General features: G+C 37.4%; 1 protein-coding gene across 2 annotated transcripts in view; it reads left to right on the top strand.

The window, feature by feature from the left end:
- RNF150 (ring finger protein 150) overlaps window positions 1–25216 on the top strand; it is a 79783-nt gene extending 54567 nt beyond the window's left edge. Inside the window, exons 1-7 of one of the 2 annotated variants that reach the window (XM_070757753.1) lie at window positions 3952–4011; window positions 4892–5142; window positions 5483–5554; window positions 5929–6011; window positions 7186–7282; window positions 8879–9089; window positions 23514–25216. In XM_070757753.1, coding sequence (XP_070613854.1) covers window positions 3954–4011; window positions 4892–5142; window positions 5483–5554; window positions 5929–6011; window positions 7186–7282; window positions 8879–9089; window positions 23514–23632 — 891 coding nt within the window. In that variant the 5' untranslated portion in view covers window positions 3952–3953 and the 3' untranslated portion in view covers window positions 23633–25216. Of the gene's footprint in view, window positions 1–3951; window positions 4012–4891; window positions 5143–5482; window positions 5555–5928; window positions 6012–7185; window positions 7283–8878; window positions 9090–23513 lie in introns of those variants that run through there. The other variant, XM_070757752.1, reaches the window with a different exon arrangement.
- Window positions 25217–25510: the final 294 nt, after the last annotated feature.

The following is a 25510-nucleotide window of genomic DNA, read 5'->3' as shown; positions in this document are numbered from 1 at the left end:
TCATTGGAAGAAGAAGCGGTGTGGAGTTTCTCCACAGCTGCTGGCTAAGTACTTAATGACTGCTTAAGGGAAATTGTACAGACTACCCGGTTGTTTTGGGAAGAGTGCTCTTTGCCATACAAAAAGAGTGCTTAGTTTATTTTGACTTTTGTGATAAAGAACATTGTTTTGAATTTTCAAACGTGTGTGTGTCTGAAATTTGTATCCTTGAATTTTCGGGAGGCTCTTATCAGAGAGCCCGGCAGAACAGTTAGCTATATCTGCGATTAGTTCTGCAGACAGAGATAGCACTGAGGTAGTTACCAGCAAAGGTTCAATTCTGACTGGCAGAAAATTTCTCCGGAAGAAGGAGAAATTATAGTACTATCCATTTGTGTTCTGGAAGACCCGTTCCTCTCAAAAACTGCATGGATTTAGTTTTGTTGTTGTTGTTTGTGAGTTGAATATGTTGGAGACAAAGATTTACAATGTGCTTTAAATGAGTCCTAAATGGTTTGGGGCCTTTTATGGATATTTGATGGGCAAAAGTCTCATTTTGCTTAATCACTTTATGATTTAACTGTTTTACAACCTAAAATAGATATTCTGAACACCAGTGACGATTAAATAATCTCAGTGAATGTGGGGTTTTTATATGAAGAACTCTGTTTTAAAAAAATTGAATTTAAAGACAAAAAGCTTGACGAGATTGTGATATTAGAAAACATCAAACTGAAAACAAGGACAGTGATTTTTTTTAAATAGATTTTTTCTCTCTGAAAAAAGTACCCTGTTTTCCCGAAAATAAGACATACCCCGAAAGTAAGGCATGTCAGAGGTTTTGCAGAATTTGCTAATATAAGGCACCCCCCCGAAAATAAGGCGTAGTCAAGTTTACATACGGTACGGTGGAAAAACATACGGTACCATTCAAAGCTGTTCATAGTGGTACCGTAATAATGTGGCATCCCCTGCTGGCCCCTTCCATCGCTTTGTACCGCCCAGTACAGCAGACACAGTCTGCTGCTGTCTCACCGCCATTACAGTCTCCACTACAGTGCGTAGACTGTAGTTCCTCTGGTGGCCAGAAGCTGCAATAGTGGGAGTATACTGTTGTACCATATAAGTGCCGTCGTTTGTGTGTGTGGGTGCCATACTGACAGGTACCATACCGTAATCAATGTACCGTACGGTACACTTTCTTTGGGGGTGTCAGCTTTTCCGCCTGTGAATTTGTCTTATTTGAGAAATATAAGGCGGCACCCCCCCCCCCCCCGAAAATAAGACATAGCACAACTTTTGGAGCAAAAATTAATATAAGACAGTGTCTTATTTTCGGGGGGGAAAGTTTGTATACTTAATTAGATTAACATACTCTACCTACCTGGGAAACGTGACCACTTAAATAGACTAATAGACTCAAGACAGAAAAAACAAAACTAAAAAATGGTGCCTTTTATTCTCACCATAGTAACTGGATAATTTGGTAAAATATAACTACAACAGTTGAAAAGTAAATGGAACATTTTGCAAGTACAGTATTTAAAAAAGATCTGAAAGAAGTAGTTAAGAAAAATGAAAAATCTGTTTCGCAACTTACTTCACATTAAAGCAAACTACTAGTTTTGAAAAGTAAAACAGAATACAGTATATAAGCACAGAGATGAAGAGGACTAGGGCAATTTTGCATTTTTGGAACTTAGAAGAAAATACATTTTTTTTTAAGAGTTGGAGCAATTTCAGAAGAACACAGAGAGGCTATTAGAGGAAAGATTGTTAAATTCTTTGAATTTCTGGACTGGTGCACCAGTTGCGGCCCTATTTGGACAGGGAGTCACTGCTCACAGTCACTCATGCCCTCATCACCTCGAGGTTCGATTACTGCAACGCTCTTTACATGGGGCTACCTTTGAAAAGTGTTTGGAAACTCCAGATCGTGCAGAACGCGGCCGCGAGAGCCATCGTGGGGCTTCCTAGATTCGCCCACGTTTCTGCAACACTCCGTCGCCTACATTGGCTGCTGATGAGTTTCCGGTCACAATTCAAAGTGTTCGTTTAAAGCCCTGCATGGCATTGGACCAGAGTACCTCCGGAACCGCCTGCTACCGCACAAATCCCAGCGACCGATAAGGTCCCACAGAGTTGGCCTTCTCCGGGTCCCGTTGACCAAACAATGTTGTTTGGCAGCCTTCTCTGTAGCAGCCCCGGCCCTCTGGAATCAACTCCCCCCAGAGATTAGAACTGCCCCCACAATCCTTGTCTTTCGTAAATTACTCAAGACCCATCTATACCGCCAGGCATGGGGGAGTTGAGACACTTTCTCCCCAGGCTTTTTTATATTTATGTTTGGGTATGTATATCTTGTTTGCTTTTTAAAATATGATAGGGTTTTATGTGCTTTTTAATATTAGATTTGTTTTCGCTGGAATATTGTTTTTATTATTGTTGTGAGCCGCCCTGAGTCTTCGGAGAGGGGTGGCATACAAATCTAATAAATTGAATTGAAATTGAATTGAATTATTGATATAAAGATTGGTACATCTTATAGGATCATTATGCATTTTGCAAAATTAAGAAATGTTACTCAAATGATTTCTACAACAGTGTTTTAATACCAGATAGAGGACTGATAATATAGACGTAACTATGCTGAAGAAACCCTAATTGGAATATTACATAAAAGAAAAAAATACTTTTTTCTGATAGACAATCTTAAACAGAAAAAAATCCATTTATGGTAGGTGGAATAAGCTGGAAGAAGTGATATTTTTTTCTTTAAAACACCAGGCATTTAAGATGAATTCTGTGCAAAAAGCAAGTTTTTTTTGTAGAAAAAAATATATTTTAGGAAAAAAAATATAAAATATTTAATTTGCAAATATTTGGAAGAGGAAATTTTATTTAAGCAGATTTGAAGAAAAAATGGAGTTGTTCTACATACAAACCTTCAACTATATCCAAAACTTATATTGACTAATTATTATAGCAGATTTGTTAGGCTGGAAGCTGGAGTAAAAGTAGAACCTAGAGAGAACTAAGAATTTATGCTCTAAATTATCTATGTTAACAGGGAGAAGATGAAAATAAAGCTATGTTATACAAAACAAAGAAATTTTGAATTTACAAATAAACTAGGGAAATAGTTGACATATAAGTCTATGGAGAGGGGCGGCATACAAATCTAATTAATAATAATAATAATAATAATAATAATAATAATAATAATAATAATAAGTGGGGGGGAAGTGATATTAAAGTTATAAGAAGGGGATACTTTAATAACAGATAATGTGAATATATGAAAAATGTTTTATCAGTATACATTTATTTATTCATTTAGGAAATTTATACTTCTGCCTAATCGGGCATGGCGACTCAAAGTGGCTTACAGAATATAAAATCTCATATAAAAACAATAAACTAATAAAAGAAATATAATAAATTAATATAATAAAATATCACACACACACACACACACACACACACTACCCCAGCAACAGCACCTTACACAAGCCATTTAATGGGCTTGTTACATAAATGTCATGAATTTTCCTTGGAATAGTCATATAACCTATATTTACTTAAGCTAACAGACAATCTGAGAGTATTTTTTAATGGTCCTATAATAATAAGGAGCTATGGGAAACTAACTAAAAGATTAAAACAGAAAAGGATCTAGGTTTAGATGGGCTACTGGCCTCTTATTACAGATGTTTTCAGGATGGGTTTTTACAACTTTAGAATAATGAATACCATTTTGCAAAATTGAAAGATTTCTGATAGCTGCAAAGACTCTAATATTAATTTGGCTGAAAAGTTGAGGATTATTTTGCAGAACTTTATTCATAAAGGTGAATGCAGGTTTTGAAAGAATTAATTCAAAGGAAAGAGAAGAATTGGGTCTACTTAATTTAAAATTGTATTTTACTGCTTATTGTATGATCTGGATGAAAGGACAGACGTTGCTGAGAAACATGAGATGTTTACAAGTAGACGGTCACTACCTGATGTTGGATGGCATGGATATTTATGGTATGTTAAAGTTAATATGGTCGTGACAAAATATTTTTTTAGATATGCCACTTTGAGAATACGGAATAGATATGACCCCAGGTTATGCTCAAAAATGCCTTTATGGATATTAGCATATTATACAGATATATCAGCAAACATAAATTCAATTTGCAAATTGATTTTGGGGAATAAGTTCTAATTCTCAAGGTAGGTCCTACATCTATGAACTTTGCTTCTTAAAATTCATAGAAAACCACAAAATGTGGGTTATATTCTGATCTCACTTCTTTAGGGAATAAAAAAGGAAAGCAGGTAAGCAGTTGATGACTTTTAACTATATATTTATTGGATTTGTATGCTGCCCCTCTCCGTAGACTCGGGGCGGCTAATAACAATGATTTTAAAAAACAGCATGTAACAATCCAATTAATAAAACAACTAAAAACCCTTATTATAAAACCAAACATACACACAAATATACCATGCATAACTTGTAATGGCCTAGGGGGAAGGAATGTTTTAACTCCCCCATGCCTGGCGGCATAAGTGAGTCTTGAGTAGTTTACGAAACACAGGGAGGGTGCGGGCAGTTCTAATCTCCGGGGGGAGTTGGTTCCAGAGGGCCGGGGCCACCACAGAGAAGGCTCTTCCCCTGGGGCCCACCAAACGACATTGTTTAGTTGACGGGACCCGGAGAAGGCCAACTCTGTGGGACCTTATCGGTCACTGGGATTCATGCAGTAGCAGGCGGTTCCGGAGGTAATCTGGTCCAATGCCATGCAGGGCTTTATTGTTTTTGTATTTTTTCCCCACTGATGATATCACTTTGAAGAACATAAAACTGTTTTGGGGATCACTTGGAGTATTTCTCTGTTAATCGTTCTTTCTTTTCTGATAGGTATTGATGATGTTGTGGCGATAATGATCCCTGAGCCAAAGGGAAAAGAAATAGTAAGCCTACTGGAGCGGAATATTACTGTGATGATGCACATAACCATGGGAACCCGTAACCTGCAGAAGTATGTTAGTCGTACTTCTGTCGTGTTTGTATCCATCTCCTTCATTGTGCTGATGATCATCTCCTTAGCATGGCTGGTCTTCTACTACATTCAGAGGTTCAGATATGCAAATGCCAGAGACAGGAATCAGGTGAGTGATACTTCATTTGCAAATAAATATCCTTTCTCTTCCTTTAAAAACAAACAAACAACATAAGTGGTGGTGTATATATGTTTTTACCTTCAGATTCCAGAAATCTGAGAAATACTGATTGGGAATTGTTAAAATGTAACAGCCAGAATTGATTTGGTCTATGTCACATTTAAATTTTTTAGTGCCATCATAACGAATATTTCTTCATAAGTATTAAAGGGGATATTCATTATTTATATTACATTTGGGTAAGAAGTATAGATGTATTCTCCAGCCATCTGGATAAGCCCCTAGTTTATCCTGTAAATATAAAAAGATTGTGGTTTTTTCCCCCCAGCGCCGTCTTGGAGATGCTGCAAAGAAAGCAATCAGCAAACTCCAAGTCCGAACAATAAGGAAAGGAGATAAGGTAATTTAAAAAATGCTTCTCTTTTAAAATGAACACTTTGTTTGGAGACAATATTAAGGACAAAATAATAATTAAAAAATAGAACTGAAAGTATTTTACTTGCAACAAAATGAAATGAGTAAAGAGTGGTCAGAAGATTGGATAAACCTAAACAAAGTTCATGCAAAGCTACCATTTTCATAGTGATCTTGAGTTTAGATTATCCATATACAAGGGGGGGAGGAACCAGGAGAGTTATATCCTATCACCATTTATTTGCACATCGATATTGGCCACATCAACAAGGAAGCATCTCTCTGAGTTTTACTTAACTTGCATTTTTGTTATTTAAAAATATTAATTTGTATTATTATTGTTTGGTGTGTTTTTTTTAGGAAACTGAGTCTGATTTTGACAACTGTGCAGTGTGTATTGAGGGTTACAAACCAAATGATGTTGTCAGGATCTTGCCTTGCCGGTAAGTTGTTATCATTATCATTACCTCAGGGACCGCCTTCTGCCGCACGAATCCCAGCGGCCAGTTAGGTCCCACAGAGTGGGTCTTCTCCGGGTCCCGTCAACTAAACAATGCCACTTGGCGGGACCCAGGGGAAGAGCCTTCTCTGTGGCGGCCCCGGCCCTCTGGAACCAACTCCCCCCAGAGATCAGAATTGCCCCCACCCTCCTTGCCTTTTGTAAGCTACTTAAAACCCACCTCTGCTGCCAGGCATGGGGGAATTAAGACTTTTTCTCCCCCTAGGCCATTACAACTGTATATATGGTATGCTTGTATGTATGTTTGGTTTTTATATATTAAGGGGTTTTAATTTGCTTTTAGTATTGGATTTTATTGTACATTGTTTATGATTGTTGTTAGCCGCCCCGAGTTTTCGGAGAGGGGCGGCATACATATCCAATAAAACTTGAAACTTGAAACTTGAATTATCCCAACAAATTTATTTTAATAAAGTAATTGGTTTTAAGAAACAATCAAGTTTCATCAAATTCAAATTCAAAGACAAATTCCTTGTGTGACCAATTGCATTTGGCCAATAAAGAATTCTGTTCTGTTCTATTTTATTCCATTCCATTCCAATCCAATCTAATCTAATCTATTGCCTGAGATAGAGGTTTGTATATTTAGTATTCCGTAATGTCATAATATTTGGGGTGTGTATAAATGTGTCTTAACATTTAAGACAAATGTATCACTGATGTCATAAATAAAGTATAATGAACTGTTTCTTTATCATACTGGGACAAAATGCTTTATTATCTATATTTATGTTTGGAATTGCTATTACGGGTGGTGGATTTGTTCATTTATTTGTGCTGGTTTTCCTATACAGTATATCCAAAACTTCGTCTGTATATATTTTTTTAAAAGTTTCTATAATAATAATTTGTAATATTTATAATAATGAAAAGTTATCTATCCATTTTTTTCTTTTTTTTATTCTAATAGTGCTTCATAATCAATTCCAAAATACTTCTGTTTTTCAGCTTTGACTTCATTTTTAGCTTTTTCTATTGATAAAAAAGTTTGCTATACAAATATGTTAAGATTCTTTATATTGCCAAACAAATTGTTTCAGCTTAATAATTGACAAAAAAACCCATTGAACTAAATATAATTTTCCTCCATTTCATAGGCATCTCTTTCACAAATCTTGTGTAGATCCCTGGCTCCTAGATCATCGTACCTGCCCTATGTGTAAAATGAACATACTAAAAGCACTAGGGATTCCGGTAAGCATGCCAAGTAATACAGTAAGTAAAACTGTATTCCTGCAAATATAATTTTTATTCTTCTTTTATAATGAAAAGCAAGTCACATATACTAATTTATAAGCAATGCAGCATGAAAGACCCAAGTATTCTATGGCCATTTTGTATGCTTACAAACGTAAATAAAGAAACTATTTAAAATTGGTACCATTTGGTATTGGTATAACAGTTTCTTCCCAATTCTAATGTTTTAAACACAACAAATTTCTTAAATCTTGAGTTTTCTAAAGCAGTGAAGGTTCAGAAAAAAGGAGTTGTAGAAAGAAAAATATAATCCTTTCAGCTGCATTGAGCTATAACTTTTCCTGATTCCCAAACAGCTTGGATTTGGTTAGTTTTGTTCCCAGAAAAACACTAGTTGCTTATACCTTTTAAGTGAGGAAGACTGTTTCATTGTAGACTCTACTGTTATTAAAAAGTTAAAGATTGCATTTGCTTAATTAAAAAGTACTCTTTTATATGCGTTTCTCTCTTAATATTTTAACTGAATTGATGCTATAAAGTACTACATGTAGTGTATTTTGGAGAAGAGATGGCCATCCCAAAAAAAGAAAGAATGCCCATAATAAGTATAAAATGTTTTGTATTCCAATTAATGTGAAAATGCTATTTATTGATAAATTGAGTTGTGTCTTAATCCCAGGCAATTTTCAACAAAAATCTATCATAACAAATATCTTATTTCTAGCTCAATATAGAAATAAATATAGTCTCCATCAACTTTTATTTTTGTTTAAAATAAAATGAAAATAAATAGTGAACGATAGGCTTCCTGATAACATATGGAATATATTGAGATGGGAACACATATCAAGTTATAAGGAAGATTTTTTGGGAGGGAGGGAAAACTTTTCCATCGCTATTGTTCCTGAACATTATCAGGCGGTAGGGAAAGCAAGTAGGATGCTTGGCTGCATAGCTAGAGGTATAACAAGCAGGAAGAGGGAGATTATGATATCGCTATATAGCGTGCTGGTGAGACCACATTTGGAATACTGTGTTCAGTTCTGGAGACCTCACCTACAAAAAGATATTGACAAAATTGAACGTGTCCAAAGACGGGCTACAAGAATGGTGGAAGGTCTTAAGCAGAAAACGTATCAGGAAAGACTTCATGAACTCAATCTGTATAGTCTGGAGGACAGAAGGAAAAGGGGGGACATGATCGAAACATTTAAATAAGTTAAAGGGTTAAATAAGGTCCAGGAGGGAAGTGTTTTTAATAGGAAAGTGAACACCAGAACAAGGGGACTCAATCTGAAGTTAGTTGGGGGAAAGATCAAAAGCAACATGAGAAAATATTATTTTATTGAAAGAGTAGTAGATGCTTGGAACAAACTTCCAGCAGACGTGGTTGATAAGTCCACAGTAACTGAATTTAAACATGCCTGGGATAAACATATATCCATCCTAAGATAAAAATACAGGAAATAGTATAAGGGCAGACTAGATGGACCATGTGGTCTTTTTCTGCTGTCAGTCTTCTATGTTTCTATGTTTCTATTTTACAAAGTTTCTCCCCGATTCTATGATTCTTTTCTTTTTCATTCCTTTTAGCCAAATGCAGATTGTGTGGATGACATCCCTCCAGATTTTGAAGCTTCTATAGGAGGGCCCCCAACCAATCAGATCACAGGAGCTAGTGATATCACGGTGAACGAAAGCTCCATAGCAGTGGATACTCCTATCCGGACAGTTGGAGTACTACAAGTTATTCAAGGTGCAGATCCTCTTCCGCAAGCTGGGGAAAGTAACAATACCACAAGCAGTAAGTCTCCATTGATGTCTTTGCTTTGAACAAAACATTACAGATGCAATTCATAAAAGTACATGAGGTGGCTTTTCTGAAATATTTTCATTCAGTGGATCCTTTGGATTCCAAATGGAAAACATTCAATAGGACTAGAATTTTCATAGTGGGCTATAGTACAATTCGTTTTCCCCGCTTGATATTAATTCAAAACCAAATCTCTCACTAGAGACGTGGAACCATAGGACCAACATGTTCAGCACACGATTGCTGAGTGGCTGTGATCATGCTGTTATATTGAAAAATAATGTTTTACAAGAAGACATGGGGATGTCAAGGTTATAAATTAAATTGTAAAATCTTGCAGATTACTCCCACTCGGTAAAAGACCTCGGAATATACTATTTATGTATGGTATGTCTGTGTGTATGTCTGGTTTAATAATGGGGTTTTTAAATGTTTTTTAAATTTATTAGATTTGTCATGAATTGTTTAATTGTATGCTGTGAGCCGCCCCGAGTCTACGGAGAGGGGCGGCATACAAATCAAATCAAATCAATCAACAAACAAACAAACAAACAAACAATACTAATATCAAATGACCTAAGTGCCAAAGCCCACTGCAACAACATCGCCAAAAAGGCTTTAAGTGTAGTTAACCTAATCCTACGCAGCTTTTGCTCCGGCAATCTCACACTAATTACCAGAGCCTACAAAACTTTCGCTAGACCCATCCTCGAATATAGCTCATCTGGAACCCATACCACATCTCGGACATTAACATCATTGAACATGTCCAAAAATACTTCACCAGAAGAGCCCTTAACTCTTCCACACAAAACAGAATACCGTACGAATCAAGACTTACAATCCTGGATCTTGAAACCTTAGAACTACGATGCCTCAAACATGATCTAAGTATTGCCCACAAGATTATATGCTGCAACACCCTGCCTGTTAATGATTACTTCAGCTTCAACCGCAACAACACAAGAGCACACAACAGATTCAAGCTTAATATTAACCGCGCCAAACTTGACTGTAAATCGTATGACTTTAGCAATCGAGTTGTAGAAGCATGGAACTCACTACTGGACTCCGTAGTATCATCCCCTAACCCGCAATACTTTACCCTTAGACTATCTATGGTTGACCTCACCAGGTTCCTAAGAGGTCATTAAGGCACGTACATAAGTGCACCAGAGTGCCTATTGTACCTTGTCCTATAGTCTCTCCTATATCTCCTATATCTTCTCTTCTATCCATCATCTATCTATTATATCTCTTTTATCTCTTATATTTTCTGCTATTCTCTCTAGTTATATTTTACTCCTATATTTCTCTTCTATACTCATTTTGATACATTCTACTCGTATATATCCTCTATAACCTTCATTGTGGATTGGACAAAACAAACAAAAATAAAAAATAAAAATTACTACATTATGCACTGAATACTGCTTACCCTTCAAAATATTTTCACATACAGACAAAATTCAATAATTATTTTTTTCCATGTTATAAAATATAGGTCTGATATAAATCAGTCTTGATTTGAAATATATATATATATATATATATATATATATATATATATATATATATATATATATATATATATGTAGATTGTTCTGAGTTCGGGTTTTGCCCTGTGTAATGTTTTGCATGTCTATGCGACGTTTCGGTGAAATCACATTCACCATCTTCAGGCTGGAGTTCCAATCTTTGTGTTGTTGTAAATGGAATATTAGCAAACTGACATTTCTTCCTAGCATGTAGTGTGGGGGTGGAGATTTGCTTTGAATGTAGCAAATAGATTGGGTGACTATGCTTCAGTGATCTGATTGGTTGGTGTAATCATAGTTATTAGAAGGAATGACATGAAGATTTTATGAAGTTTTTTGTTTAAGGCTGATTTCCAAATATAAAATTCTAAAATCATAATAATTAGAAGGATTGACATGTTGATTATTATGAAGTGTTTATTTTGTTTAAGGCTGGTTTCCAAATCTCTGGCAGGCGGGAGGTATCATCTCTTTTATTTAAACAAAGGGGTCTCCTCTCAATTTCGATAGCTTCTAGAGAGATTCTTTTATATAAATTCTCTGTTTTGTGGAGTAATTTAGTTTTTTCAAAGTCAATTTCGTGCCCTGTTTTTTTAATGTGCTGGACAAGGGAGGAGGTCTTTTCTTGTTTTTTGACTGCATTCACATGTTCTGCTATGCGTTGGCTCACTCTTCGGTTAGTTTGTCCAATGTATGTGGCTGCACATGTTTTGCAAGGGATTTCATAGATTCCTTGGTATTCCAATTGGATTTTATCTTTGGGGCTCCTTAGGATATTAGATATTTTTTGGTTAGTGCAAAATGAGGTTTTGATGTTATGTTTGTGCAGAATTTTACTAATTTTATCCGTGGTGCCTTTGATGTAAGGAAGGATGGTGGTGCCATTGTCCTGTTCTTGATCTTGTTTTTTGGGGGGTGTCTCTTTATTGATTAGGTTTGTTATTGTTTTCTCTTTGAATCCATTAGAAATTAGTACATCTTTGAGTTTGTTCAATTCAGTTTTTAAGTGCTCATGGTCAGCTAAGCGTTTGGTTCTGGTGATGAGAGTTTTGGCCACTGAGGTGATTTGTGCGGGGTGGTGGTGTGAGTGTGCATTTAGATAACGGTTGGTATGGGTTTTCTTTTGGTAGATAGTATGTCCTAGGCTGCCATTGGGTTTTTTATAGACCAGTACATCTAGAAAGGGAAGTTGATCATTGATTTCTGTTTCCATAGTAAACTGTATTTTGGGGTGTAGGCTGTTGAGATGTGTGAGGAAATTGTCTAGTTTTTCTTTACCATGTGGCCAAATTACAAAGGTATCATCAACATATCTCAGCCAAAGTTTGGGTTTGTATTTGGCTTGCTCTAAAGCATTATTTTCGAAATATTCCATATAGAGGTTGGCTATGACAGGTGATAGAGGTGATCCCATGGGGGCTCCCTCTATCTGTTTATATCTTTGTTCATTATAGATGAAGTATGTATTGGTCAGGCAGTGGTTGGTAAGGTCTAGGATATATTTGGGGGGTTTGTGTTTGTCCTGGATAGCTGTCAAGGCTTCTTTAATAGGTATTTGTGTGAACAGGGACACGACATCGAAACTTACAAGTAGGTCATCGGGTTGTAGGTTTTGTTTTTTAATTATTTGTATAAAGTGGAATGAATTTTGAACATATGAGGTAATAGTTTCTGTATATGGTTGAAGGTATTTGGCTAAAAATTTGGCAAGGTTTTGTAGAGGGGAGCCTATAGAACTGACTATTGGTCTGAGAGGTATTCCTTCTTTGTGTATTTTTGGAAGGCCATAGAGTTTTGGACATATGGAAGATTTTTCTCTGGGGATGATTTTTTGCTGGATTTCTTCGCTGATGGGAGAGGCCTTGATTTTAGATTTGGTGGTTTTTTCTAGGTAGGTGGTAGGATCTGTGCTTAGGAGTTTGTAGGCCGGGTTTTGTATATATATATATATTTCAAATCAAGACTGATTTATATCAGACCTATATTTTATAACATGGGGAAAAAAATAATATATATATATAACCGTTTAGTGACCTAGATATGTGCCTTTTGTCCAGCCTTTGAGGTATAAGCCCTATGATTTCTGACATTTAGTCCACGTTATTCTGGATAGATCTGGAAATCAGTTGCAAAGGTCTGTGTTTGCAAATCTTTGCTACTACCTATCCTTCTCTTCTAATCTTATTGCTACAAATGTACTCTTTTATGTGCTGTGAGGGAAAACAACTAAGCTTAAGCTTTCAGGCTACAGTAGCTGGCTTCAATTTCAGCAATATTTATGCTTCCAGGTTTTACTATTAAAAATGCAGCTCCAGCAACTGTTGTGGTTAGCTCTGGCCCAGCTTCTGCCTCAAGGACTGTGGATGTGGGGGAGACATCCACATGCTGCAGGCCTGTTTTGCCCCCGGTGGAATCTGATGATGAAGGCTCCTCTGACCAAGAAGACATGAGTGACAGGGAGGAGGAGAGTGGGGCAGACAGCTCAGAAGGAGATCAATTATCTAGCTCCTCCTTGGATTCAGAACAAGAGTTAATGATACAGCCACGCATGCGGAGAGCTATGCATAGGCAAGAACAACTGAGAGATTATTATCAAAGAAAATGAGGCCACCTGTGATTGGGTGGGGCTGTGGTGATTAGTGAGGCTGCTATAAATAGCAGCCTGTGGGTTTAGCCATTGTGGAGGATTATCTGATCGTTGTGTTTCGTGCCTACTTTGCTGACTTTGACCTTTTGTGTGCTGATTTTTCCCCGCTTTGAAACTAAACCAGAGCAAAGTGTGTTTCATTTTGTGAAAGAAGGACTGTGAATTGCCTAACAGCTGCAAGCTAAGTATCACAGAATTGATAAGGGACTTGTACAAATTACCAGTTTGTTTGGAGAGGAGTGCTCTTTGCTCTACAAAAAGAGGGCTTAGTTTAAGTGAATTTTCATTATAAAGAACATTGTTTTGAATTTTCAAACGTGTGTGTGTCTGAAATTTGTACCTGTGAATTTTTGGGAGGAATCTAACAGAGAGCCCGACAGAACAGCAACCATAGCAGTTGTCCAAAGATTCCCAATCTCCCTTTATTTATTACAGACTTTAGCATTACAGTTCTCAATACACCAGTTAGCCTCGTATCATTCTGTTCTATTCAATACATGATCTGGCCTCACCAATACTAGTTTATAATTCTTCTTAATTATCTGCTTTATCTTGCCAGATATCTTTTGCAAGTAATTTTTGTCTATATTCTTCTGGGTCACTTATGAAATATTTTTAGAAATAGATTTCACTTTCATATATCAGGGCAGCAAGATATAGCAACATGACGACTAGAGTTATGATATGGGTTAAATTTGGAACTGCCTGCAAAAATCTGTTAAGCTTAAGAATTGTGACATGTTTTTATAAATACCTGATGGTCTTCTGCATCCCTGATCAAGGATTGTAAGCCAATATAATATATGTTGGAGAAAATATAAATGTAAAGGGTATATTAATAACAACATCAGCTCTTCCAGGTCTCTGTACTACTTGGTTATGATTCAAGTCAGTGATGAAGGAGATATTTTGGCAGCAAGAGAACACCAAATTTAACTTTGTTTGCTTATTTATTTAAGGCAAGGTTGTAAAACTAGAGGAAAATGTGGGTATATAATTAGACCACCAGAGTTGTAAATTAAAAACCAGGAAGAGTCAGAATAAGTGGTTAGGGGCAATATAAAAACAAAATTGAATTTATTGAAATTCAGGTAAATACAGTTAATAGGATCATTTCCTGTTGTCCCTATCTTTCATATTCAATTTTTATAATTTCATGTCTCATGTAAGAATTTTATTTACAAAGTCACTCACTATGCCAAGCCTGAACAACAGAAAAAGGAAATTTTATCAAGAAAATGCCTTCCCATTCAACTTAATATAGCACAAACAACACAAGCCTTAAAAGGGATAATACTGCCATACATAAAAAAACATCTCAGAAACACTGATAGACTATTATAACTGCATTGCATCAGCATAGCACACAAGCCACTTAAAGCCCCCCAGAACATCCTAAGTAAATCCAAAGAACTACTGGTAGCAGCCTCAGAAGGAAAAAAAAACAGGAGCCATCCACAACATACAGTATAAAGATTGCAACAGCCCATGTAGAACTAACAGGCAGAAAACTCGCAGAATACATCCATGAACATCAACTGGCACTCAGAAGACATAATGACAACTCTTTAATCCCACAACATATAAACAGGCTTAACCATAATTTCAACTGTGACCATCCTACACTGAGCCAAGTTTAAAAATGCTGGAGAATTCCTGGAAGCCAGGCACTGTAATTGGCCATCAGTAGACATATTGGCATAAACAACACAGTGCAAAAAAGACCCAAACACCTCTCCACCAGCAGTCAACACTCAGGTGAATGTAAGCCAACATGGTTATGACCTATAAAGCCCTTCATGGCACCGGGCCAGATTATCTCAGGGACCGCCGTCTGACGCACGAATCCCAGCGACCAGTTAGGTCCCACAGAGTTGGCCTTCTCTGGGTCCCGTCAACTAAACAATGTCGTTTGGCAGGACCCAGGGGAAGAGCCTTCTCTGTGGCGGCCCCGGCCCTCTGGAACCAACTCCCCCCAGAGATTAGAATAGCCCCCACCCTCCTTGCCTTTCGTAAGCTCCTCAAAACCCACCTCTGCCGTCAGGCATGGGGGAACTGAGATATTCTTTCCCCCTAGGCCTCTACAATTTATGCATGGTATGTTTGTATGTATGATTGGTTTTATAACAAGGGTTTTTAGCTGTTTTACTATTGGATTTCTACATGCTGTTTTTATCACTGTTGTTAGCTGCCCCAAGTCCAAGGAGAGGGGCGGCATACAAATCCAATAAATAAATAAATAAAATAAAATAACATCAGATCAAAAATCAATACCCCAATCAAGAACTAGTACTTTTTTCATAATTGCCAATGATCATTGTCTGAGACAGTCATTAAAAGAAGAACCGCCTGCACGTAGTATCCAGTCATAAACATTTCCAGAGTAATTTAAAGCTCAATAACAGATTGTGCCTATCCTCTGGTTTAGAATTAAAAACAAACATTAAAAAATAGCTATCTGGAATTTTTAACAGCGATCCGTAAATTTTTAATTGAGCTGGAATATCTTCCTTTTATGGCTTCCTGTGATAATCCCCACTCGGTTAAAGACCTTGGTATACTAGTAACAAAAGATTTAAGTGTCAAAGCCCACTGCAACAATATAGCCAAGAAGGCTTCAAGAGTTGTAAACCTAATCCTACGTAGCTTCTGCTCTGGCAATCTCACACTACTTACCAGAGCTTACAAAACTTTTGCCAGACCCATCCTCAAATACAGCTCATCTGTTTGGAACCCATATCGCATCTCAGACATTAACACCCTTGAAAATATCCAAAGATACTTCACCAGAAGAGCCCTTCACTCCTCCACTCGAAATAGAATACCCTATGAGACTAGACTTTCAATCCTGGGCCTAGAAAGTTTAGAACTAAGACGCCTTAAACAAGATCTAAGTATTGCCCACAAGATCATATGCTGCAACGTCCTACCTGTCGGCGACTACTTCAGCTTCAACCACAACAACACAAGAGCACACAACAGATTTAAACTTTATATTAACCGCTCCAAACTTGACTGTAAAAAATATGACTTCAGTAAACGAGTTGTCGAAGCGTAGAACTCATTACTGGACTTCATAGTGACATCCCCAAACCCCCAACGCTTTACCCTTAGATTATCTACAGTTGACCTATCCAGATTCCTAAGAGGTCAGTAAGGGGCGAGTACAAGTGCACTAGAGTGCCTTACGTCCCCTGTACTATTGCTCTCCTATATCTCCTATACCTTTCTTCTATTCCTATATCTTTCCTTCTATTCTTTCATTGATATGTTCTATTACTATACCTTCATTTCTATTATTTCATAGATATATTTTACTATGAGTATCTCCTCTATAACCTTCATCATGTATTTTACTATGTGTATATAGATATATACCCACTGAAACCCTCATTGTATATTGGACAAAATAAATAAATAAAAATAAATAAATAAATAAAATAAGTAAATTTAAATGGCTAAAAGAGTGAGAAATGCTGAATTTGCTTTGATTTCTTATGTGACAGGATGATGCAGGAACTGCTAGATGAGCACTGAGGAGAGGCAACTCCTTCTCAAGAGGACTGTTTTTAAGTCCATTATGTGATCTACTGTTTTATTAAGGATTATGTTGCGCAACACTTTTGGGTTTTTGCATATTAGAAATACCGGGCTCTAGCTACAGCAAATATTTTAGTTTTAAACTTCCTGGAGTTTGTTGTCTGTTTACAGTGCTTAGAGTTTAACAGAAGTCATTGCCCTTCTAAAATATCAACCCAAGAGTTCATTCATTTTCAATATCTGCTGATGCTGTCATGACATAAATTTGGTTCCATCAGAGAAAGATCAGAGGTTATATAGTTTCAAACTACAGGCCATGGGTGTCAAGTTCTTTCAGACAGTCTCTCCAATCTATAAAGTTGTAACAATAGGATTGTTTGATGGTAGTTAGTTCTCTCAAAAATATATTCTCAAGTGGTTTCTAATTGTTGCAGTGGTTTCCAATGGTTTTCCTTTGAAAAGGAAAAACAATCCAGTTGAAATCCTATTTTGGAATGTCTTGTTCTTGCTTTTCCAGCTGTTCATATGATTAATAACATTTCCATATGGAAAAATAACCTTTTAAATAAACCCTATTTTTAGGGTTTCAGCTTTTATAGGAAAAGCTGAAGCAATAAATGTAATTGGATTTTTTAAAAATACAGCCTTTAATTATTTGGCACAGAAAATATAGTTGTTGTTGTTTTTTAAAAAAACTCTGCAATTGTTTTTAGAAAATATATATCTAATGGACCAAAATGCACTTTTAGGATCTTTTCACCTTGCTAATCTCAGATATATTAAGATATAACTTCCAAAATTCATAAGATGTTAGCTGAACACTTTGGGAGTCCTAGACTTAACATCTGGAGAATGCTGTATTGGAGAAAAATAGATGCATGTGTATATCTTGCCTCTGTGGGTTTTTTTTTAAATTAAAATAACATTAACAAATTGTAGTTTTGTTGCATCTTTTTAGGATGCAATCATAAGAATGCTTACTCTGAGTAACTTCTGACTTCAAATTAGCTAAAGGAGAAATGGGCAGAAAGCATTTGATAATGTAAACTGGCAATACCTAATAGAACTAATTAAAGAATTAAAATTAGGCAACAAATTTGAAAATGTCATCAGAAATATATATACTACCCAATCGGCTAGAGCAATAATAAATAGCGACATGACAAAACTAATTCCTATAGAAAAAGGAGTATGCCAAGGTTGCCCAATGTCACATCTTCTATTTATACTAACACAAAAAGTATTACTAAACAAAATACGATATAATAAAGAAATAAAAGGAATTAAAATAAAAGACGAAGAATATAAACTGCAGGCATATGCAGATGATATAGTCTTTTTTGTGTGTGCATGCTTTTTCACCCTCTGTGCATGTGCAAACATTATGTGCAGAATGCTTTGTGCATGCTCAGAGTGTTAAAAAAGGAAAATGGTGGTGTCCGGGCAGTGGGCGGAGCCTCTCGCTGCCGCCACTACTGGTTCTCTGAACCACTGCCGCTATCAGTATGCCTGAACAAGGCCAAACTGGTAGCATTTCACCCCTGATATAGACTAGCGGTAGGTTGCTCCCAGTTCAGCCCTGTTCTAAGAACCGATAGTGCCGGCCACGGGAAACTCCGCCCACCCACACAGGACGTGCATGCGCACATGGGAACTGTTTTAGAACCCACTACTGATATAGATGGTGTCATTGGTTCCAACAATATCTCAGTTAAATAACAAATAATTTACCGCATCCCTTTTTTAGTGATTAAAAAACAGATTTTATCTCTCCTAATAATGCTCATAACATTTCAGAATATAAGGATTATTTAAATGGTGCCCTTTCAAATACACACCAGAAACAATGTTGAATCTATTTCCATTGCGTTTATGAAATCATTTATGTGGCTTTTTATGTGCACAGAGATCTACATAAATACTCAAGGTTACAGAATGTTGAATTTGGCTCAGCTATAGTGTAGTGTTAGCAATAGCTGCATTTGTTGGTTTGGCATGCGAAAGGTGTTCAGTTGTGCATACGTGATATAAGCTTTTGCCAATTTACATGTCATTGCATTGCCATTTCCTTTGGCTGGCTATCAGCTGTAGTGGCATGGCACTATAAATCAGATCAGATTTCATTATACATTTCCTTAAATCAGATAGATTTTGTTTTAAATACAAACTCAAATACAGGTTGTTGGGGTCTGGATGGGTGTCAACAGACTCAAACTCAACCCTGATAAGATGGAGTGGCTGTGGGTTTTGCCTCCCAAGGACAATTCCATCTGTCTGTCCATTACCCTGGGGGGGGAACATTGACCCCCTCAGAGAGGGTCTGCAACTTGGGCATCCTCCTCGATCCACAGCTCACATTGGAGAAACATCTTTCAGCTGTGGCAAGGGGGACATTTGCCCAGGTTCGCCTGGTGCACCAGTTGCGGCCCTATTTGAACCGGGACTCACTGCTCACAGTCACTCATGCCCTCATCACCTCGAGGCTTGACTACTGTAACGCTCTCTACATGGGGCTACCTTTAAAAAGTGTTTGGAAACTTCAGATTGTGCAGAATGCAGCTGCAAGAGCAATCATAAGCTTCCCAACACTCCACAGTCTGCATTGGTTGCCGATCAGTTTCCGGTCACAATTCAAAGTGTTGTTTATGACCTATAAAGTCCTTCATGGCATCGGACCAGAATATATCCGGGTCCGCCTTCTGTCGCACAAATCCCACAAACCGGTTAGGTCCCACAGAGTTGGTTTTCTTCAGGTCCTGTCAACTAAACAATGTCGTCTGCCGGGTCCCAGGGGAAAAGCCTTCTCTGTGGTGGCCCTAACCCTCTGGAACCAACTCCCCCCGGAGATCAGAATTGCCCCCACCCTCCTTGCCTTTCGTAAGATCCTCAAAACCCACCTATGTCATCAGGCTTGGGGGAACTGAACTACCCTTTTCCCCCTAGGCCTATACAATTTATGCATGGTTTGTTTGTGTGTATGTTTAGTTTTAATAAGGGTTTTTTAAAATTACTTTAAGCATTAGATTTATTACATACTGTTTATTACTGTTGTTAGCCGCCCCGAGTCTACGGAGAGGGGCGGCATACAAATCAAATAAATAAGTAAGTAAGTAAGTAGGTAAGTAAGTAGGTAAGTAAGTAAGTAAGTAAGTAAATAAATAAATAAATAAATAAATTTACCCAACTCTTATTTAGAATAAATATGTGAAACCCAAAGCTTTCATCCTTTTGCCTCGAGTATTCTATGCCTATCATGTTTCTGTATTTAAAGATCTTATAGTATTTGATTAATTTTTATGGCCTTCATCAAAATAAATTAGCTTGATGTACAGTGGTACCTCTACTTACGAACTTAATTCATTCCATGACCAGGTTCTTAAGTAGAAAAGTTTGTAAGAAGAAGCAATTTTTCCCATAGGAATCAATGTAAAAGCAAATAATGCGTGCTATTGGGGAAACCACAGGGAGGGTGGAGGCCTTGTTTTCTCCAAGGAGATTCCTAGAGAGGCCCCACAAAGGCTTCTCCCCACCTTTTCCACCCGTTTCCTCCCAGGAGATTCCTAGAGTGGCCCCATGGAGGCTTCTCCCTCGCCTTTTCCGGTTACAGTTTCAGAGGCTCAGGTTTGTAAGTGGAAAATGGTTCTTGAGAAGAGGCAAAAAAATCTTGAACACCCAGTTCTTATCTAGAAAGGTTCGTAAGTAGAGGCGTTCTTAGGTAGAGGTACCACTGTGCTTTGTTGGTGCCCCAAAGTTTTGGGCACCAGGGATCAATTTTGTGGAGAGAGGTTTTTCTACAAACCAGAGGGTTTCACGTTCTGCTTGCATCCCTGGATGAGGTTTCGCTTGTTTGCACGGCCCAGTTTCTGGCATGCAATGGACCAGTGCTGGTCCGCAGATTCCCAGATTGGGAACCCCTGTTCTAAGATACATAAAATCACCACAATTCCTAATAAATGAATAAAATAATCTCATGCATACAGAGATGGAGGGGAAAAATAGAGAATTATTTATTTACTTTACTTACTTACTTACTTACTTACTTACTTACTTACTTACTTACTTACTTACTTACTTACTTGATTTGTATGCTGCCCCTCTCCGTAGACTCGGGGCGGCTAACAACAGCAAAAAGACAATATGAACAAATCTAATACTAAAAGTAATGTAACAAAAAATACCCAGTTTAAGAAACCAATCATACAGACATACCATGCATAAATTTTATAAGCCTAGCCTGACGACAGAGGTGGGTTTTAAGGAGCTTACGAAAGGTAAGCAGGGTGGGGGCAACTCTGATCTCTGGGGGGAGTTGGTTCCAGAGGGTCGGGGCCACCACAGAGAAGGCTCTTCCCCTGGGTCCCGCCAAACGACATTGTTTAGTCGACGGGACTCGGAGAAGGCCAACTCTGTGGGACCTAACTGGTCGCTGGGATTCGTGCGGCAGAAGACGGTTCCGGAGATATTCTAGTCTGATGCCATGAAGGGCTTTATAGGTCAGAACCAACACTTTGAATTGTGACCGGAAACCGATCGGCAACCAATGCAGACTGCGGAGTGTTGGTGTGACATGGGCATATTTAGGAAGGCCCATGATAGCTCTCGCAGCTGCATTCTGCACGATCTGGAGTTTCCGAACACTTTTCAAAGGTAGCCCCATGTAGAGAGCGTTACAGTAGTCGAGCCTTGAGATGATGAGGGCATCAGTGACTGTGAGCAGTGAGTCCCGGTCCAAGTAGGGCCGCAACTGGTGCACCAGGCAGACCTGGGCAAACGCTCCCCTCGCCACAGCTGAAAGATGTTTCTCTAATGTGAGCTGTGGATCGAGGAGGACAACCAAGTTGCGGACCCTCTCTGAGGGGGTTAATGATTCCCCCCCCCCAGGGTAATGGACGGACAGATGGAATTGTCCTTGGGAGGCAAAACCCACAGCCACTCCGTCTTATCAGGGTTGAGTTTGAGTCTGTTGGCACCTTATATCCTATATTCAGGGGAAACTCCAAGAAGAGAAAAGGTAGAAAAATATCTTTAAAAAAACATAAAAGGAGGAAACATTTGAACAATAACACAGTAGAATAAAATGTTGACAAGCCTGAGAGAAGGGGAAAACTGACAATCAAATTGAAGAAGAAATAGTATGGCATGATATTGGAAAACAGGAGAAAAAATTATAGATGTAGCATGTAGTAGAATGATTAGGAAAAATAAAAACCGTGAAACATAGTGACTAGAATAAAAGGCAGAAGAGCTGTGCACAGATAGAAACTGGAAACAATCATTACATAATACTGATTTTGGAGTTAAAGGGAAAGATGAATAATGGAAATAAGTGGGTAGAACACAGAGTATGAAAATTCCATATTGTGGCATTTTATTCAAGGCCCACTTGTATATTCATGACATGTGCATAAAAATTCAAATAATTACCTTCTGGTGGATGGTTGCATTTACATATTGACATTACGCACCTGGCATTCTGTTTTTCACTGTTTCAGTAACTACGATCCAACATGGGTGCACACTGGTTAGCATGTGGGTGTACATTACAGAGACAGAGTTGTAGTTCTTCAAATTAGCATGAAGGGCTATGAGCATACATTAGTTTTATCCTGAATATAATGGTTCCCAAGAAAACCTTTGGGGAATTTAAAATGAAATTTTGTTGCTGAATAGAGACTGTAAGATGTAAATAATTACAGTAAGTCCTTGCAGTGAAAGTCCTAAAAAAGAAATTATTAAAGGCAATTATTTTTTTTTAAACATATTTTATACTACTAGTTTTATGTCCATTTCCAATGTGGAATATAGAATCTGAGTCATCTATATAACCATCTATATAAAAAGTGTGCCAAGTTATTTCAAGACCGTTGCCCCCTTGCTTGGTAAGGAGACTCATTTCACTATTCTTGTTCTTAATTCCACTCTACTCAGAGAGTCTTGGGTTCATGCCCCATCATCTCACTACTTTGGCTGTTTTGATGGTACCTGTATTTATTTATTCAATTTTTTATGCCACCCTTCTCCTTAGACTCAGGGCGGCTTACAACATGTTAGCAATAGCACTTTTTAACAGAGCCAGCCTATTGCCCCCACAATCCATGTCCTCATTTTACCCACCTCGGAAGGATGGAAGGCTGAGTCAACCTTGAGCTGGTGATGAGATTTGAACTGCCTCTTTGTGGCACCATCTCAAATACTAGGATACTGCTATCATGCCTCCCTCCCCAGTTCTTTTCTCTAGACCAGCTATGCCCAATTCCTGCAACTGTTCTTAATATGTTTCCATTTTCAGGCCTTTAATCATCTTAGTTGCTCTTCTTTGCACTTTTTTTTTTCAAAGCCTCAACAACTTTTTTGTAACGTGGTGACCAAGTTTAAAAATGAAACATCTCCCCCTTGCCCATGTTGTTTTGGTGTTATATTGATTGTGTGCTTGTTTTTTAATATTCTGGGGTTGTTTTTAATGAATTTTTTAGCTTAACATTGTAATTGGATTGGTGGGTATTGGATTTGTTATTATGTATTGTTTTTACTTTGTTGTGAGCCGCCCTGAGTTTGCGGAGAGGGGCGGCATATAAATCCAATAAATCTAATCTAATCTAATCTAAAATAGATGAGGAGAACAAAATAGAAGTATGAAGATGATTTTTAAATGTTGAAAGACTGGCTCTAATTTTTCTTTCTTCTTTTCAGGTGAGCAAGAACCAGCAATCAGTAGTGATTCAGATATTTCATTGATTATGGCGATGGAGGTTGGACTCTCTGATGTGGAGCTTTCCACCGATCCAGACTGCGAAGAGGTGAAATCCTGAAAAAAAGGAAACAATCGACACATCCTTCTACTAAACTAACAGGCAGTAGCAGGAAGGAGAGATCAGTTGTGGTACACACGATTATCCATGTACATATGTGCACCTATGTAAGATTTGGGTCAGTAGTACATACACGAATACCCATATACACATGTGCACATATGTAACTTGAAAGGCATCCGGAACATTGTGCGAACTCCAGTTAATTCCATTCTGGGATGGTCATGAAAAGCAATAGTCACAGATGTGTCTGTCTGGATGCAGTTTCATTATCTATTACATTTGTTCATTTCATTGAAAATGGAAGTTGAAAATGTATTGTTCCAATCCACGTGCCAGAAGAATATGCCCTTGGTTGGTGGCTTAGAACCATATAACTGAAATGAAGTCCTCTCCTGCCCCCTGCCCCCACACCTTTTTTTAAAAGAAAGAAAGAAAGGGGATACCATAAGAGGATTATAGCTGACATTGATGGACAGTATTTTTCTTTCTTCTCGATAACCCAAGCTTATTCAAGTATTCAGTTTAGAGATCTGAACATTATGGTGGGTCACAAAAATGTATGAATGCCAGGTGTTTTCTACATGAAGAAAGCATGTCTTCAGGAAGAAATGGTGCTTCCAACTTTGACTTGATATGAAGACTCTTTTTATTAAGATATTATCGACCCTTGGAGATCTGTGCTTCCAGGGTTTTTTTCCCAGACAAGAGAACAAAGACTGGTTTGATTGAGGTTGGCAAATTGCTATTTCATCCTGCTGGGTCCCACTCTGAGCTTTAGGACGTTGATGTATAACTTCTGAGCGAGAGAAGAAGCGTGAAGACAACAATCGGGATGAAATTAAAGGTCAACCAATATATGTGGCCCTTTGTACCACTATATACTCTTCCTGCCTTAATGGCTTTCATAGTGATTGATTTGAAAGTAGCTTTAATTAAAAAAAAAAAGCTTTCCCAAGAATTTCTGACCTATGAATGAGTGGAATGTATTGATATTATTTGCGGTTAGATGGAAAGAAAATAATAATGTTGGTAGGAAGGCACCAGGGGTATGGTAGTTTAGGGTAGTTATCAATGGACTGTGATTGTTTATCATGCAAGGTGTATCTTGAAAATCACTTTATCCTTCAAAAAACATTATTAGTTGCTCTTGATTTTACAAATGACAGTTTACCAAGTTTCCAAGGAATATTTCAAGGATTGTGGAAAAAGGATACTCAGACACAGTCTCATCTCTATTTAACTACATCTCAACATGTTTGGTTAAATAACCAGTAATCCAATTCAGGGAGATCCTTTCATTCCTAGACAAGAGTAAAATTATAGTAAGAACAGACTGCTTTTCTAAATACCCCTTAATCAAACTGATTGTACCACATTTAAATTCACCTTAAAATTATTCAGAAATTCTCAGGCATTTTTATTATGATGTGTGAAAATATGCTACAAACACCTTTTATTGTTGTTTATGGTCCACATGTGGAATATATAGGCTAAACCTGGATAACTTTAGAAGTAAATCAAAAGGTGATTATTTGTAATCTTATTTCTGAATCACAATTTAAAGCTGAAACAATTTAAAGCTGAAATCAAAGCCAAATACACTAAAGAGCTGTGTGTTTTCCCTAACTAATTTATGTTGAAAGTAAGTGCCATTAGCTGCTGGAATTTAGGTGATCTTGTTTTATGCTGTCGCTTAATGGGGTGTGCTATTTATGCAGAAGAGCAATTTGTATTTTAATCAAAGTACCTAAGAAGGACTTTTCATCCTTATTTTATGTCACAAAAGGTTAAGCTAATACTTCTGACAATAAAAATAGTAATTTCAGTCACAGTAGATAAATAGAGGTAAAAGAGTCACTTGTACTTATAAACTGA

The sequence above is a fragment of the Erythrolamprus reginae genome, chromosome 7, assembly GCF_031021105.1.
Source record: "Erythrolamprus reginae isolate rEryReg1 chromosome 7, rEryReg1.hap1, whole genome shotgun sequence".
Lineage (NCBI taxonomy): Eukaryota > Metazoa > Chordata > Lepidosauria > Squamata > Dipsadidae > Erythrolamprus > Erythrolamprus reginae.
The sequence above is the reverse complement of the archived record's forward strand: the minus strand, read 5'-3'. Positions and strand labels throughout refer to the sequence as shown.